Source organism: Leuresthes tenuis, unplaced genomic scaffold (genome assembly GCF_036924035.1).
Source record: "Leuresthes tenuis unplaced genomic scaffold, fLeuTen1.0.hap1 SCAF_22, whole genome shotgun sequence".
NCBI lineage: Eukaryota > Metazoa > Chordata > Actinopteri > Atheriniformes > Atherinopsidae > Leuresthes > Leuresthes tenuis.
The window spans coordinates 24,531,010-24,547,294 of NW_027325376.1; the positions used below are offsets into that span (position 1 = coordinate 24,531,010).

The window sequence follows — 16,285 nt, forward strand, 5'->3', positions numbered from 1 at the left end:
CTGCCAGAGGTTTCTTCCTGTTAAAAGGGAGTCGTTCCTTTCCACAGTCGCCACAGGCACGCTCAGGACGGGAGATTGGACTGAAGACATATGAATTAATTGGATTATGATTACAATGAATTGAATTCCAATTGGCTTGAATTGGACTATATTACTTAAGTGCCTTGAGATGACAATTGTTGTAATCTGGCGCTATATAAATAAAATTGAATTGAATTGAATTGAATTACTGTTTGTAGACTCCACCGTCCTGCCCCACCGGGAGCTGCAGGGGACCTGTGCATGGCTACTGTTTGTAGACTACATCTCTGCATTTAATACCAGCCTCACCAGCAGACTGTTCTCCAAGATGTCCCAACTGGAAATACAGCTCAACATCAGCCTTTGGATTAAGGCCACAGAATGGACCCGCATCTCTCCCCCATTCTGACACTCAGCACAGTTGTCCCACAGGACAGCGTGCTGACCCCTTTTTTTTCAACTGCCCTCCATTTCAAAATACCAACAACATAGTGAAGTTTACAGATGACACAACTGTAGTGGGACTGATCACCAAAGGTGATTAGTCTGCCTACAGAGAGGAGGTACAAATGCCGACAGAGTGGTGCACAGAGAACAAAAAAAAAAAAGAGTTGATCATCGATTACCCCAAAGTCATCACCATACTGAATTCGATCTGAAAACAAACCCACTAACAATCTGACCACCAATCTCAAATCTGACCAATCTGTCAGCATCAGTCAGTAACCTCAATACTTGCACTTTTGTTGTTCGGTCAATGTTTTGAGTATTGTTTATTGTTATTGTCTATTATTTACGTTTTTATTTTCCAAAATGCTTTTTGTTTCAATATTTGGTTCATCTTTCATTTGATGTTTTTTCTATTTGTGTTAGTACTACTTGCAGTTTTTCAACTAGGCTATTCTTTGCCATTGGGAAAAGTCAACAGTTTGTAGCAGGATCTTCAGTTCAGAGTAACGTCGCCATCTGGGGGATGGGCCCATAGAAGAATTTTCCCGTCAATAAAGTTATGAGTTGCAAACAGTACGAGCTGGATAGGTAGTGTTTTATTTTGTTTTCTTTTTGTTAGTTGAGTTTTACTTGTTTAGCATTGTCATGTTTTCAGTTAGCTTTAAGTTCTTTATTTAAAAAAAAAAAAGATGTAGTCTAGGTTTTTAAATCACAAAAAGGGATTTCAGAGAGGATATGTGGGAGGGAGCAGGGCCTTGCCACAGCTCATAACACATATTATTCAGGGTCAGAATGTTCTTTGTCAAGGTGGTAACGGCAGATGTTGCGGCAATCTCAGACACAGTGGTGCCAGTCTGAGATTTGATTTTGGCCACGTCCTGTTAATAAATCCCCAATAAGAGGCTGCAAATTTGAGTCTGACTACTCTTTTCTCTACAGTTGATCAAAAATCAGTACTTTGCCGGTGTTGTTTCACAGATACTAAATTATGTATATCATAATAGCATGCAAAAAATAATACAATATGCTATTCCATTACCAAGGTTGATAATTAAAAAAAGGAAAGATAAAGCCACAAGATAAAATATGGTATATTGTTGAATTTAGATGAAATACAGTACATAGTTGTCACAGTATGCTCAGACTCACCTTCTGTCCTCATATTTATTTACACAAATCAAATTGTTGGAGCGTTTCTTTGATAATTTTACTTGCAAGGTGAATGCAGGACAAGATAATCCCCTTTTCCTTCTTAAAGGATGAGCCAGTGCAGTAAGCCCTGAGCATTTATTTTTCAATAATTTTTCTTCAGATGGCTGTATATACAGTATACACAGTCAAGTCAGAAATTATTCCTAACCCTGGCAAATTTTCACTTAAAGTTACTTTTATTCAACCAGCAAGTATTTTATTGATTAGAAATGACACAGGCGTCTCCCAAAAAATAATGAGACAATGTTCAATAGGCATCAATGTGGGCAAAAATATTTTTCAGCTTTAATTTACATTTTAACAAAAAGTGGCATGTCCAAAATTATTGATTCCCTTTGCAAACTGTCACAGTCTATGGGAAAATCTAGTTCATTGGGAACAGCTGTTTTAATCAACTCAACAGGTGGAAAACCACAGCTCTCTGCAGTTGGTTTGTGTACAGTCATGTCTAAGACAAAGGAGCTCACCGAGAACCTGCAGCTGCACATTATGGCTGCTCACAAGTCAGGAAAGGGCTAGAAGGCTAAATGTTTTCAAGTTCCAGAGGCAAAGTATTACTAAAAAATACAAGACGTTCCGCACAGTAGAAAATCTCAGAGGATGTGGTCGGAAGCCAAAAGTGACACCTGTGCTGGCCAGGAGGATAGTGAGAGTGGTGAAAAGAATCCAAGGATCACCACCAAGGCAATCCTGGTGAATCTGGGCTCTACTGGTGGCAACGGCTCAAGGCAGATGTGGTATACAGAGCCATCAGTGATATACCAACATTGTTATTATTTATATGTTTAATATTACTTGCATTAAGATAAGGTCATGAGTGTGTTGAAAATTGTCTGTGTGTTGTCTGATCAGGAAAGGTTTGTTTATTGTTTGACAAATGTGGTGATGCAGTGTCTAAGTCTCACCAGCAGAGGTTCGCTACACTATGAATAGGGACGTGGGGAATCTCGCGAGAATACGCTGTGAGAACGGGAACACACCTGAGTGTGAAGATGTGTGTGGTGTAACGCGATAAATAATATATATTTTTGGCTTTTTGCAGGTAAGAGAGGAGAGTGGTAATTGTGTGCTTGATGGGTGAATGTGTTAAGTGTGAGTTTATGGTCTCTGTTGGATTTTATATGATATTGTTCATAAACTTTACTGGTTTATAAAACCTAACGGTCCAGAAATAGGCTATCAGTTGATAGTACTCGTTGCCTAGCAACCGCGAGCAAGGTAAGGCTGGAGAAAGCTATGAGTCGGTGTAAAGAGCCCGGACTGTTCGCGTATTGTTAACAGATAAATAAATAAGTTAAGATAGTGTAGCGTTCTAGCTAAGACATTAATTCTTAAGACCTCGTTTAGAAATAGGGCACCACCTACCATTTACGCTGGCAGGAACGTATGAAAATATTTATATTAAGAGTCGTTACTGAAGGTTAGAATTCTCTCCGAATTGACCGGAATTACTTAAGAAACATGAAACACGGATCGATTACATATATATGGTCATTTATTTAACATGGGGGTAAGGCAGTACGTATGGTAATGAGGACATAACACCAAAGATTCAATTCAAGAGCCCAAGGATAAGAGAGACATGGGACTTAATATTTCTATAGCGGTCTCTGGCTAATTATAGGGATGAGTTTACTGCGTGAATGAAAACTTGGTTATTTTAACTCTATTTATTTTATTTGTATTTATTTTTTATTTATTTGTTATTTATATTTATTTATTTGGCCCTATTTATTACCAAACCACAGCCGATGCTCCTTGAGAGGTAGACAAGGGTGGACCTTACTTTGAGCAGAATCCAGAGAATTTGGCCACCGCCTTCCCAGGAGTTTGGATCATCGGATAAGCGAGTCCACGAGCGGAAGCTGGTAGATTTTCTTTTTCCGATGGAGTGGTGGCCGTTGGTGCAGCTCAGGATCCTTGGAGCGTGCGGTCCAGTCTCTGGTTCTGGCTTGAAGGCACCTGATGCGGTCTCTTGTCTCCCCTTCTTGCCGACGGGTGCGGCCAGGTGGCTGAGTGGCTTTTGAGCGGGGTCGAGTCAAAATAACTCCAACAAAAATTGGGGTTTCAAGTAAACTTGGTCAGAAAGGGGGATTATTGGTTGAGTCTGCCCTGTGGATATTGCTTAGGAAATGAGCGTCTAAAAAAAGTAACAAAAATGAGCGAAGTGAAATAGTCTAAGTAGAGGGTAAATAAGTGACAAAAAGGGAAAAGGAGTCTAGAGTCTGAAAGTGTAAAATAAACTACTAGACTGAAAAGAAAACTAAAACTCTTGAAAAGAAAACTAAAGACTCAAAAAAAGAAACCAAAGACTAGTGAAAAGAAAACTAAAAGCTAACTCAAACGGCAGTGCGCCTCGATTTCACTTGCGCGGGCAGAGTTTCGTCACTGGTTTACATCCAATGAAATGGCGGGTTTGCCTTTGGGCGTCACAGAGGGGCTTTGATTCTTAAATTAACTTTTATAAAAGAAAAGTTAATCTCTCTTATCTCGGCATCTCAAAGCACATTCAAAGAATACATTAATACCATACTTATCACACAGGCATTAAATATAAGCAATGTAAACATGAATCAGTAGACATGTTCAAACAAGAGATGACGATGGGTTATAGTGAGTGACCAATAAAACTGAAAATGTATTATTCACATGGTTCATTGACTGACAGTTATTCCGTCGGTTGGACCTCCAGTTCATTGTAACACACACACATTTAATTGGCACTAATGCAGTAATCACCATATTATAAACAGGAGAATAAAATACAGAATGATTTTAATCCCAAGATTCGCTGTCACGATCTGTAGATGGCGCTGTGGTTCCACAGCACGACGGTCGGGTCCTACGGCGTAATATTAACTTTCCTGGTGTTTTAAATGCAGCGTACAGCGTCGTGGAAAGTCTTAAAATGATGCTTGAGCTTTTCCTTTTTCGTATTCCACAGTCAGTAGGTAATTATGAGGCATAGTGGTAACAGATTCATTAATCCATCTGAAACTGGCTCTGAAGTTTTTCCTTTATTTCCAACAAGAGTCTGTCTGTTGTCCAGATGGTGGTTGTCACATCTTAATTTACAACTCTTTAGATAAGGATGATAATGTTCTCTGTTGGTATGCACCCTACTGACCCATCTGGTACCAAAAGGTGAGGCTGTGTTTATCCAACTCAGCTCTGGCCGGCCGAGCAGATGTTAATCTAACTCCAGAATCTTTCAAAGGTGGAAGGTCCTTGTTTAGAATGTTGTTTTCACTCCGTTTCTCATGATTGTAAATGAAGGGGTTTGTTATTTTGAAACCACTCCTAACAGATCAAAGCAAAAGGGTTCCTTTGGGTCTCCCCCCTTTTACTGGTCATCACGAGTATGCTACAATAGATACATAATTGATTTCGTTAATGTGATCATTTTGGTAGATATGAATGGCTGATTGTGTATTGGAGAAACAAATTGATATTGAATGTACAAGATAAGACAACTGGTCTGGAATAGCAATGTAACGGTCATGATTATTGTTTGGATGTTTTGTGTAGATGTTCATCATTTTTCTGTGTTATGTGAATACGCTGTGAGAACGGGAACACACACCTGAGTGTGAAGATGTGTGTGGCGTAACGCGATAAATAATATATATTTTTGGCTTTTTGCAGAACAAAAATAAAAGACTTTCAAATTAAATGTGTAGTGGAGGACAACTTCACTTTGTACCACGCTACACAGACAGTCCAATGGACACTGTACACTGCTGGTTTCCACGGATGCAGACCAAGGAGGACACTGCTTCCCAAGATAAAGCACAAAAAAGCTGCTTGGTCTTTGTAAATGCTCATTTGGAATAAAACGACCCAAAATACACAGCAAAAGAGGTGAAGTGGTGGTTAGCGTACAAAAACATTAACGTTTTGGACTGGCCCATCCAGACTCCTGATTTGACTCCAACTGAGAATCTGTGGAGGGAGCTAAAGATCAGGTTGATGGCAAGGAGTGCCTCCAACCTGAAAGAGTTGGAGCTCATCGCTAAAGATGAATGGGCAAAAATACCAGTGGAGACATGCAAAAAGCTGGTCAGCAATTACAGGAAGTGTTTGATTACTGTAATAGCCAATAAAGGCTTTTCTATTGATTATTGAGAATCGTATGAATAATTTTGGACATGATACTTTTTGTTAAAATGTAAATAAGAGCGAAGAAATATTATTTTCCACAATGATGCCTCTTGTACACTGTCTTATTATCTTCTGGGAGACGCCTGTGTCTTTCCAATAAAAAAAAACCCCAAAAAAAACTTGCTGGTTGAATAAAAGTAACTAAGTGAAAATTTGCCAGGGGTATGAATAATTTCAGATTTGACTATACATATGTATGTATCTGAAACATTGGTTGTTTGCTAGACTGAACCTTCAATTTGTCGACTGATCTCTATCAAACAGCTGTCATGAAGACAAGACTACTCTATGGTATACATTTTAGGACATCCTCAGGATCAGGCTTCAGCGTCAGACCTCAGATGAAAAGGTATAAGGTCTCAGGAAAACCTCTGTCACACTCGCACCAAAAGGCTTCATAAAAAAACTTTTCACAATGAACGGCCTCAGAAAAAAAATGTCAGACTCAACCGCATCAGCTCAAAAGTTGTCACACTAAACGGCTTCAGCTAAAAAGTTGTCATATAAAACGGCTTCAGCTCAAAAGCTGTCACATAAAACGGCTTCAGCTCAAAAGTTGTCATTTAAAACGGTATCAGCTCAAAAGTTGTCATTTAAAACGGTATCAGCTCAAAAGTTGTCATTTAAAACGGTATCAGCTCAAAAGTTGTCATTTAAAACGGCTTCAGCTCAAACGTTCACACTAAACGGCTTCAGCTCAAAAGTTGTCATTTAAAACGGTTTCAACGGTTTCACCCCGCCGTTGAGAATTCTTTTCTGAGGCCGTTCATTGTGAAAAGTTTTTTTATGAAGCCTTTTGGTGCGAGTGTGACAGAGGTTTTCCTGAGACCTTATACCTTTTCATCTGAGGTTTGACGCTGAAGCCTGATCCTGAGGATGTCCTAAAATGTACACCGTACAAGTGTCTCACATTACAAAAACACAATACAATCGGCTTCTTGTGACTTAGTCTGTTTCTCTCATCTTGTTGTGAAGAAGACAGTGTCAGTTTCTTTCCATGGCTTCTCTCTTCAGTCTGTTGCATTGAAGCTCTCACTAACATTTAACCAAATTCTGAAAAATTGTTTGTTTGTTTTCCATTTCCGTGTTTAGTCTGACCTTTTGTCACCTGACCCCATCTCTTGCACTCTCATTGGCTGAGGCTCCTTGCTGACAGCTCACTCCCAACTCCCCACCGCCAGCTGCAAATATCAGTCATGCTAAATATTCCGTGTAGTGGTGGATAACTTGGTTTATTTTATGAACACGGGTTGCCCTGAGTCACTCAAAGTGATCTGGTTCACTTGAGTCAGTGTGGTTGACCACTACTACTAATAGTAATAAAGATAATGATATGATGATGATCATCATAGCATGTGCATATAATATCAGCCACATATCGAACACCAGTGTGTTTTACCACTTATTTATTGCAATATTCAACTTAGATTCACTGACTGGAGTGAAGTACAGTGTGAGACCGCTAACTCAGTGAACATATTCAACCGAATAATTTAAGTCTACATGTTTCCGCCAGTCCGCCAGTCTCTATACTGTAATATAGAGAAATGATCAATTCAAGGGGGAAATATTACTTACCCCAAGGAAGATGTTTTTGGAGGAGTCAAAGCCAGCAGCATAAATGCGAGCTCTGTAGGGAGCACTGCGCTCACACATGATGCGGCAAGCGTATCGTGAGATGGTGCTTTGAGCTGACTGACATCCACTGTCCCCAGCTGCATTCACCTTCTGACCACTGCCGCTTCCCACTGTATCTGAGACCACAAAGTCAATCATGCTCTCTGTGGATCTCCCAATCTGAGAGAACCAAGAGAAAGAGATTACTGTCACCAGTCAGCTATGTACAAAATTAACCATGCATTCTAGAATCCTACTGTGCAGGAAGGATTGCGTGACGTGATTGCGTCATGCTGGTAGTTTTGTTTTTTATTGAAGAACATTTTAACTATTTTTAGAGGCTGCAAATATTCACATTTGAAAAAACTCCTCCCTCAGTCACTTTCTGACTGTGGTGCTTATTATAGTGGTAGCCCCATCTGCTTGTCTTATTACAGCACACCAGTGTATACCCTATCCAGTAGTACAGTATTTGTCATGAGAACTTGACATATTATTTCACATTCCTGTAGAAAAAGCAACACATGGTTATTAAAATTCACCATATAGAACTTGACTTTGCTTCTTGGTTCTTGAAAACATTTAATCTCCTGAAAGGCTTATTTCGATCTAAACAGCTAGTGGAGAGATTTAGATTTATAAGCTGTTACTGGGACATTACGAGAAAACTGTAAGATCTTACAAGAGCCGTTGGGGTCATATGTAAATCACTGACCCACCTCCCCATTTTGGGTGTCATTCAGGTAACTGTCACTTTTGAGATGTTTTCCAACACATTGGTCGCAAAATACAAGGTGTGAATAGCTGTGAAATCCCCTTGAAAGGACAGTCCAGGCTGCATTGCAAGTGCTGGGGTGAGCTCTGTTTAAAATTGGTTATCCCCCCATCTGTACATTACTGTTCTCAAAAGAGTTCTATCTTTAAAATCTAGTAATATTAGATTCTTTAAAAGAAATTGAATATCTGATCAGTTTCAACATTCAATATGTCTTTGAGCCATATTCTGTTATATTTTAAACAAATTACTTTCTAATCATAACATTCCGTTTCTATCATTTAAAAAAAAAATTATAACAAAAGAAAAATCATTTTAGGACACTTCATATACAGATAGTAGACTCAGAGCTAGCATTTGGTCACAATTGGAACTATATCCATTTTAACAGAAATGGGCATTTAGAAGAAAAACAGAAAGAAATCAGAAGAGAGAAAGCATGGTAATAATGGAGTAATAGCCAGACAATAAAGATGTAATTATTAGGTAATTATCATGTCATTACCAAAGTAATTGTGAGATTATAGACTGTCATATAAAACTGGGAATACGAGGGCAGTGACAATGAAAAACTCAAGTTATCTGTAATCAGATGCCAAAAACCATGGAAACAAGTTTAAAGATTTTAAAAAGAACAAAAAAAATTTTTGGATTGCATGGTGGTGTGGTGCTTAGCACCGTTGCCTCACAGCAAGAGGGATCCAGGTTCGATTTCCAGCTGGAGCCTTTCTGTGTGGAGTTTGCATGTTCTCCCTGTGTATACATGCATTGTCTCCGGGTTCTCTAGCTTCCTCCCACCTTCCAAAAACATGCATTTTAGGTTGATTGGTGACTCTAAATTGTTCCTAGGTGTGAGAATGAGCATGCATGGCCGTGTGTCTCGTTTGTCTCTCTCAGGACTGTCCAGGGTGTATCCTGCCTCTCACCCAATGACAGCTGAGATAGACCCCCGGAACCCAAAAATTAGATTAAGTGGGTAAAGGATGAATGGAGGAAAACTTGTAATGATTAAATGGTAACACCAGTTCAATATTTAGATATAACATGGTCAGATGAATGCAGTAAAAACATAATAATTATTATGTAATATAGCTTTAACATGGAAAACTGATGACTGAAAACTAATGAGTAACCTGTTTTTTTAACTCAACTTATTTATATTATTAGATCAAAACCAAACGTAATGCTTACAGAGAAACAGATATGGTGGTTTCCATTTAATAATCATGAACCAGAGCTGTAAAATTGACTAATTATCTGATTCCATTTAATTTTGTGGCAATATTATTTACATAAGCATATAGCTAAACTGTCACTGTTATAATGGTTACCTGAAAAAAATGTGTTGTAGTATCTATGAAATCACTATGAATTAGGGCTGGAGACTGAGAAAATAAATGTTCCCATATTATTTCATGGCAATATTACTTTTTAACAAACATTCAAACACTATTTAATTAACTGGAAACACTCTTGGTGCATTCTATATAGCAACCATGAATCAAGAATGCTGAGTGATTAAGTCTGTTTCTTTTTACTCTGATGATAGTATTACATCAAATCAAATATTGATGCATGAAAATTAAATTGAAAACACAATACATTTATTGAACTTTCTAAGTTTATTTGATCATCCTTAGACATAAGTTAAACTAAAAATTACACCAGAGAAATTGATAAAAAAAAAAAAAATTAACATAAATATAAAAAGAAAATTAACAATGCCCGGCAGGGCATACAGATTGATAACACAAGACCATCATTGTAATAAGCATTGAGGCACAATAATTACAGATGCAATTTTACAAGCGAGTTATCATCAGGACTGAAAGCCATATTAACACTTTTGCTTAATACCTAGTTATTACTACATATTTCGTACATATTTTACTTTACAATGTATTTGTAGTTTGTGTATGGGTGTAATAACCATAAAACATACATCAAGCTAAACTCCTCTCAACCCCTTCACATTTCATAGAGTGAAAACTGAGGAAAAGAAATAAAATACAGAAAACAAATGCAGTGGAATTACATTGATATTTGCATCAGAACGGCAAAATAGCACTTATAACTAGCTCTTTAAAAAAAATTTTAACCCTAACTTTCTTTTCCACTTTTTGGGCAAATAAGTGTTGATAAAGAATCTTACAAAAATAGTTACAGCACTGATTTATAGAATAGAACAGTATCCTGTCGAAAACATACCGTTAGCAAGAAACTAGTGTCTCTGGTTCTGCCATGACAGTGTGCAGTGCAGCCTGCTAGCTCTATAGCTGAGTCCTGAAATACTGAATTAAGCCAAGTCTCCGTGATGACAATAATACAACTGTTCTTCACAATATTTTTGTTGCAATGTATAGCTTCAATTTATCCATCTTGCTAGCGAGCAATCTTGCGTTGGTGAGAAAAATGGTTAAATGCTGCCATTCCGACATCTCGCCATTCCGACATGGGTCTCCACTTGTCGGAATGGCGACACTTAATTTTTTATCAAACGTCCCGTCATTCCGACACTTTTTTCCTCCTATGGTTGGAATGGCGGTATGTTTTTTTTTTTTAACATACCGCCATTCCGACAGTTCCTCTTAATAGCCTATGTTTTACCCAAAACATTTTGCACTAATGATATGCCGGCGCAAATACACCCTAAAGTTTGGTGCACAAACTCTGCACATGCAGAGGCCACAGAGGCCTCGCAAACAAACTTTAATAATCTATTATCAAAATCCCCTAAAATTTCAAATATAAAAATACAGATATTAATTTAACTCTGGCGAGACTGAAACTGATTAAGCAGAAATAGAGTGTCAGTGAGCTGTCACAGCAGCCAGCTGGAGCGGAGCTCTCCACAGAGCCCATGCGTCTTTTGGACGCTGTCATCATATGCAAAAGTAATAATTGCAATTACAGATATCACGGCTACTGCACAGGACACAGTTGTGAGCACTCTGCCTTGCTTTGCCAATAGGAGAAGAGAGAAATGACAGCATAGAACGTATAAAACACTACAAAATGCAGTAAAAACGTTTATTCATGTTATTCATGTGATTTATGAGTACTCGCTCCAATTATGGGAAGCGCGGATGGGCTTTGCGCATTTGGCACAAACACACAGCCGTTGCGCAAGGCTTTATACAGCCTGTTGACACCTGGGAGTAAATGTCATGTAGAGATTGTTTTTACATGACATTACAGCTGAACATATAGCTTTCATCCACAAACCAACGTGGGAGAGCCCGAAGACGCATGTGCCAGACGCACATAGGCATGCGTAAAACCAATTTTGACCACTTCATGCTGTTTATTTGCTTTCTTTTAGTTAACTTTCGTTTCTTTTGGATTCTTGTGCGTCATGGAGCCGTCCATGTTTGTAAGCCTTTTTTTCCTGGATTAAATTTTCGGAAGTTGAAACAAGTGGCATTGGAGTGTGTGTATTGAAAACCACCGCGGTTTGCTTCTCCTCCTCCAGTTGCCGAGACTTTGTGTTTTTAATAACGCTTATCTGTAAACATGTGTTAAACATATAAATTGCATGAACAGAAAGAAGGGACTCACCAGTTGAGTAACGCACATTTCCTTATACGGAAAGCCTTGTCGGAATGGTGGGATGTCGGAATGGCGGGATTTCAGAATGGGTGTTGCCACCCGAGAAAAATACTGGGAAAATACGAGGTTTGTGTGGCTGCTTCCATAATCTCACCAGAGAACCAGCCCTGCACCCTGCTTTTCATCTCCTTGCCCTGTGCATCCTTCATAGCCTGCAATGGAAATCTTGGTCGCCTAGCAATATCCACTGAGAAGTTGTAGGAGTCGAGAAACTCAGCTGCAGCAGCCCACTTGCTAAGTAATCCTATTTATCGGTTTTCATGACAGATATAAATGCTATTTGCCCAGCAAAAAGTTGTCAGAATGTTTAAGAAAAGGCGTAGCTACACAAAATAAAATAAATAAATAAAAATACAAACAAAGCACCAAAAGGGAGAGCTCTGAACTGCTGCGTTTATGTGTGCCACTATCTTAACTTGAAATCAACAATCTTGGTGTTGATGCGATTGGATCCATGTGCTGGATCCAATCCAGCACATTGCTACATTTCCTGGTCTTCCTAACTGAAAGTCATGGTTGGACTAACAGGAAGTGATTTATTTAATTTATCTTTTAAATTCAAGCTGTATTCAAGTAATACACTACAAATGTGTTATTCCATGCCTCATTGTTTGAGTTAATGTATAATTTAAATTAAATTGAATTAGAAACAGATAATTGGTTAGTTTGCGACTTTTCTTCATGGTTATTTCACAAAAGTATGTTTTCAGATACAGATTATGCCCCTGGATGTTTAGTTTAATGTAATGTTTACCAAGAAATAAAATGAAAGTAGGTCTGTTCGCAAGCCTGATTTATGGGTATTACATAGAAACTACCACACATGTTTTCAGGTAAGCATTATGCCTCTATGTAATCTAACATTACTAAGATATTAAATGGAAACAGGTAATTGGTCGGTTACCATGCCTGATTGATAGTTTTCCAGATAAATCACCATAGGTGTTTCCAGGTAACAAGTTGCAACCAAAAACATCAGATTTCTCTAGAATTAATTTAAAAGAAAATGTTTTGCCGTTTGGGCTTACTTTCAGTACTATAATGTGGTAATAACATTTTTAACTTCTTCGACAGCAGGTTAGCTGATTATCCAAAATGTTTTGAAAACATCCTCTATTACATAACTATTATCAGGTTATTACAATATTCATGTTCTTTTTAAATTAAGATGTTGAACTGATAATACTATTTTATCATTAGCAAGTTTTCATGTTATTACTAAATTCTTAGTGTACTATTACCAATTATTCTTGCGTCTATTTTACCTTTAAATGTGTTTCACCACTATTACTTTTGGTTTTTGGGCACGATTGTCCTGTAACTTCAATTTTGGACAGTTATTACCCACACTGATAGGCTATTACCTGGTTATTTATTATATAACAATTTATTCCAATTTTATTACCTTACCTTTGTATAACCGCCTTCTTACCAAGATGTAATGTATAGTGCTGCATTTATACCTTGAGCTCATGTAACAATAGAAAACAAAATTGTCATCCAATACCATTGCTTTAATAGAGCCCCTGACTGTTAAAGTTCTGATACTATCTTTGTGACATCACTTATGTTGAAGACAAAGGTGTACAATCCAGTGTGCCAGTGTAGTTTCCATTTAAGGTTAATGTTAACGTTCCTAACTTCTTAGAACACTTCTCATAAATATTTCACATGTGGGACCATAGCTTGAAAAACACTCAACACTATTGAGAAAATCTCAAGCTGACACATTTAGAAGATATTCTTTACGATTTTTATAAAAAAGAGCAACAACACTAGGAGTCTATGTTGGGTAGCATCAAACTACACTAGTTTGGAAAGGAACTGTGTGCAGTTTATTTACCACATTATTGTCAGAAGAAAACTTGGGACTGAGGAAATTAGATCCTACTTGTACTTTACAGATTGTTTTGGTGTTAATGTTAAGGTAACTAGTTGCTGTTTGTAGAATATTCAAGAAAGTAAAAGTGAGGTTTTGGCTTTCTTAAGAGAATATCCCTATGTGCATAATTATTGCGAAACTAAATTAAAAACACATTTTCCCATCTCACTTTCTTTTTTTCATCCGTTTAAGTGAAAATTCTAAACAAACCATTTAAAATGTTTAAATAGACATTTCTGACATTTAAAAAAAATTGTGAACAATATAGCCACCCTTCTTTTCAATAACAGTGATAAGCCATCCATTCATGGAATCAGTTTCTTGATCTGTTGACGATCACCTTTTTGTGCAGCAGCAACTACAGTCTCCCAGATACTGTTCAGAGAGGTGTACTGTTTTCCTTCATTGTAAATCTCCCATTTAAGAACTGCCCACTAAATTGGGTTCTAAATTGGGTTCAGGTCAGGTGAAGAAAAAGGCGGCCATGTCATATTTTTTTCATCTTTAAGGCCTTTACTGGCTAGCCACGCAGTGGAGTACTTGGATGCATGTGATGGAGCATTGTCCTGCATAAAAATCATTGTCTTTTTTAAATATGCAGACTTCTTCCTCTACCACTGCTTGAAGAAAGTGTCTTCTAAAAACTGGCAATAGGTTTAGTAGTTGATTTTGAGTCCACCTTCAACCGAAAAAGGTCCAACCAGCTCATCTTTAATAAGACCAGCCCATACCAGTACCCCACCTCCACCTTGCTGGCATTTGACGTGAAGTGGAGCTCTGTGCCCATTACTGATCCAGCCATGGGCCCATCCATCTGGTCCGTCAAGAGTCACTCTCATTCTATCAATCCATAAAACTTTGAAAAATCTGTCTTCAGATGTTTCTTGACCCAGTCTTGATGCTTCAGCTTATGTGTCTTGTTCAGTGGTGGTCGGATTTCAGCCTTCCTTACCTTAGCCATGTCCCTGAGCACTGAACATCTTGTACTTCTGGGTTCTCCAGGTAGACTGCAGTTATAGCTTCATGCTTGATTCTTCTCAAATATTTGGCAGTTAAGTTAGGTCTTTTTTTCTCAATACATTTCTGTTGACTATTGGCAACAAAACATGTGATGGTTCTGTGATCACGCCCCAATATCTTGGCCATTTCAAGAGTGCGCATTCCTCTGAGAGACTTTTTGTAATTGACAGTCAGAAAGATCACTTTTTTGGCCCATTTTGCCTGAGGAAAAGAAGCTGCCTAATATTCATCCACACCTTAACATGCACACCTTGCTGACCTGCGTAGGCCACACCCTCCCTCATTATACAGATCCACATCACCTGGTATGGTTAAATTCATTAAGCATTCCAGGTTATTGAATAGAATAGAATAGAATAAACTCAAATTAGTCAAGTAGCTCACTTTTAAAAAAAATATTTACAATGATTGTATATTAGGACAATAACAGCAATAATAATAATAATAATAATAGAGAAAAACATGTCAGCAGTGACTGTTAAAAAGCCTTATGGCTGTGAACATCTCCTCTGTCCTGCCAGGATGCTGTGAGGGGATGTTTATGTTTATTATCCAAAACAGAATATAATTTCCTCCTCATCCGTTGCTTCGCTGAGAGGATCTAGCCTTCTGCCGACTACAGAACTGGCCTTTTTCACATATGAAGCAGGCACATACAGATAAGCATATGCCCGATGCAGCATGTACAGAATGGTGTTTTCCACTCATGTTTTTTTTATGCTCAGGAGGCCTGTCGGTGGAAGCTGACTTGGAGGTGGAGGTACAGCTGGATGGAGGAAGCCTGTTGGTGAGAACTGCTGCAGAGGTGGAGGCACAGCTAGGTGGAGGAGGAGGCTTAATAATGCAAGTTGCCATTGAGGTGGAAGCACAGCTGGGTAGTGGAAGCAGTATGGAGGCAGCTGAAGTGGTGGGGGTGGAGGGAGCAGCAGCAGAGGTGTAAAAAGTCACACTATCAAACCTGTTGTAATATTGGTTGAAAGCTTTGGCTCTGTCTATATCACCCTTCCACAGACTGAGAGTTTTTTAGTCTGTATCCAGTGATGGTCCTCATGCCCCCTCCACACCTCCTTTGTGTTATAGTTCTCCAGGTGTCTCTCTACCTTTTTCTTGTACTGGGTGGGCTTCTAGGTATGGGTGTGGCCCCCCTCCCTGACATCGTGGATTATAAACTATTTGACTGCCAGACCACAGTATGTCAGTGTGGCAAGGAGCGGGGTAAAATAAGGAATTGTATGGGTCAACAACGCCACCTGGGGACTTGCACCCCAAGATATAACAACTGGAATACAAATACGTATACGGACACAGGGTCGTGACTGAGGAGGCAGAGACAGGAACGTAATTAAAACAAATCTATTTATTGAAAATGCTGATGAATAAAGCAAAACTGCTCCTGTAGAAAAAGAAAAGGGTGAAACACAAGATACCTTTGTAAAATGATTTTTATTAACAAAAAGGAAGCTAAAAGGCAGACTATAACAATGCTAAAATCCAAACAACAAAAAACTAAAATCAGTGGGCTGGAGCCTCAGTGGGAG

The 16,285-nt window shown here is 38.5% G+C and overlaps 1 protein-coding gene across 3 annotated transcripts in view; it reads right to left on the bottom strand.

The window, feature by feature from the left end:
• The window catches only part of peli3 (pellino E3 ubiquitin protein ligase family member 3), a 181,648-nt gene that overhangs the window by 33,715 nt on the left and 131,648 nt on the right, over positions 1-16,285 (bottom strand). For all 3 annotated transcript variants that reach the window (XM_072375859.1, XM_072375860.1, XM_072375858.1), the window contains exon 5: positions 7,423-7,641. In XM_072375859.1, coding sequence (XP_072231960.1) covers positions 7,423-7,641 — 219 coding nt within the window. The remainder of the gene's footprint in view (positions 1-7,422; positions 7,642-16,285) is intronic.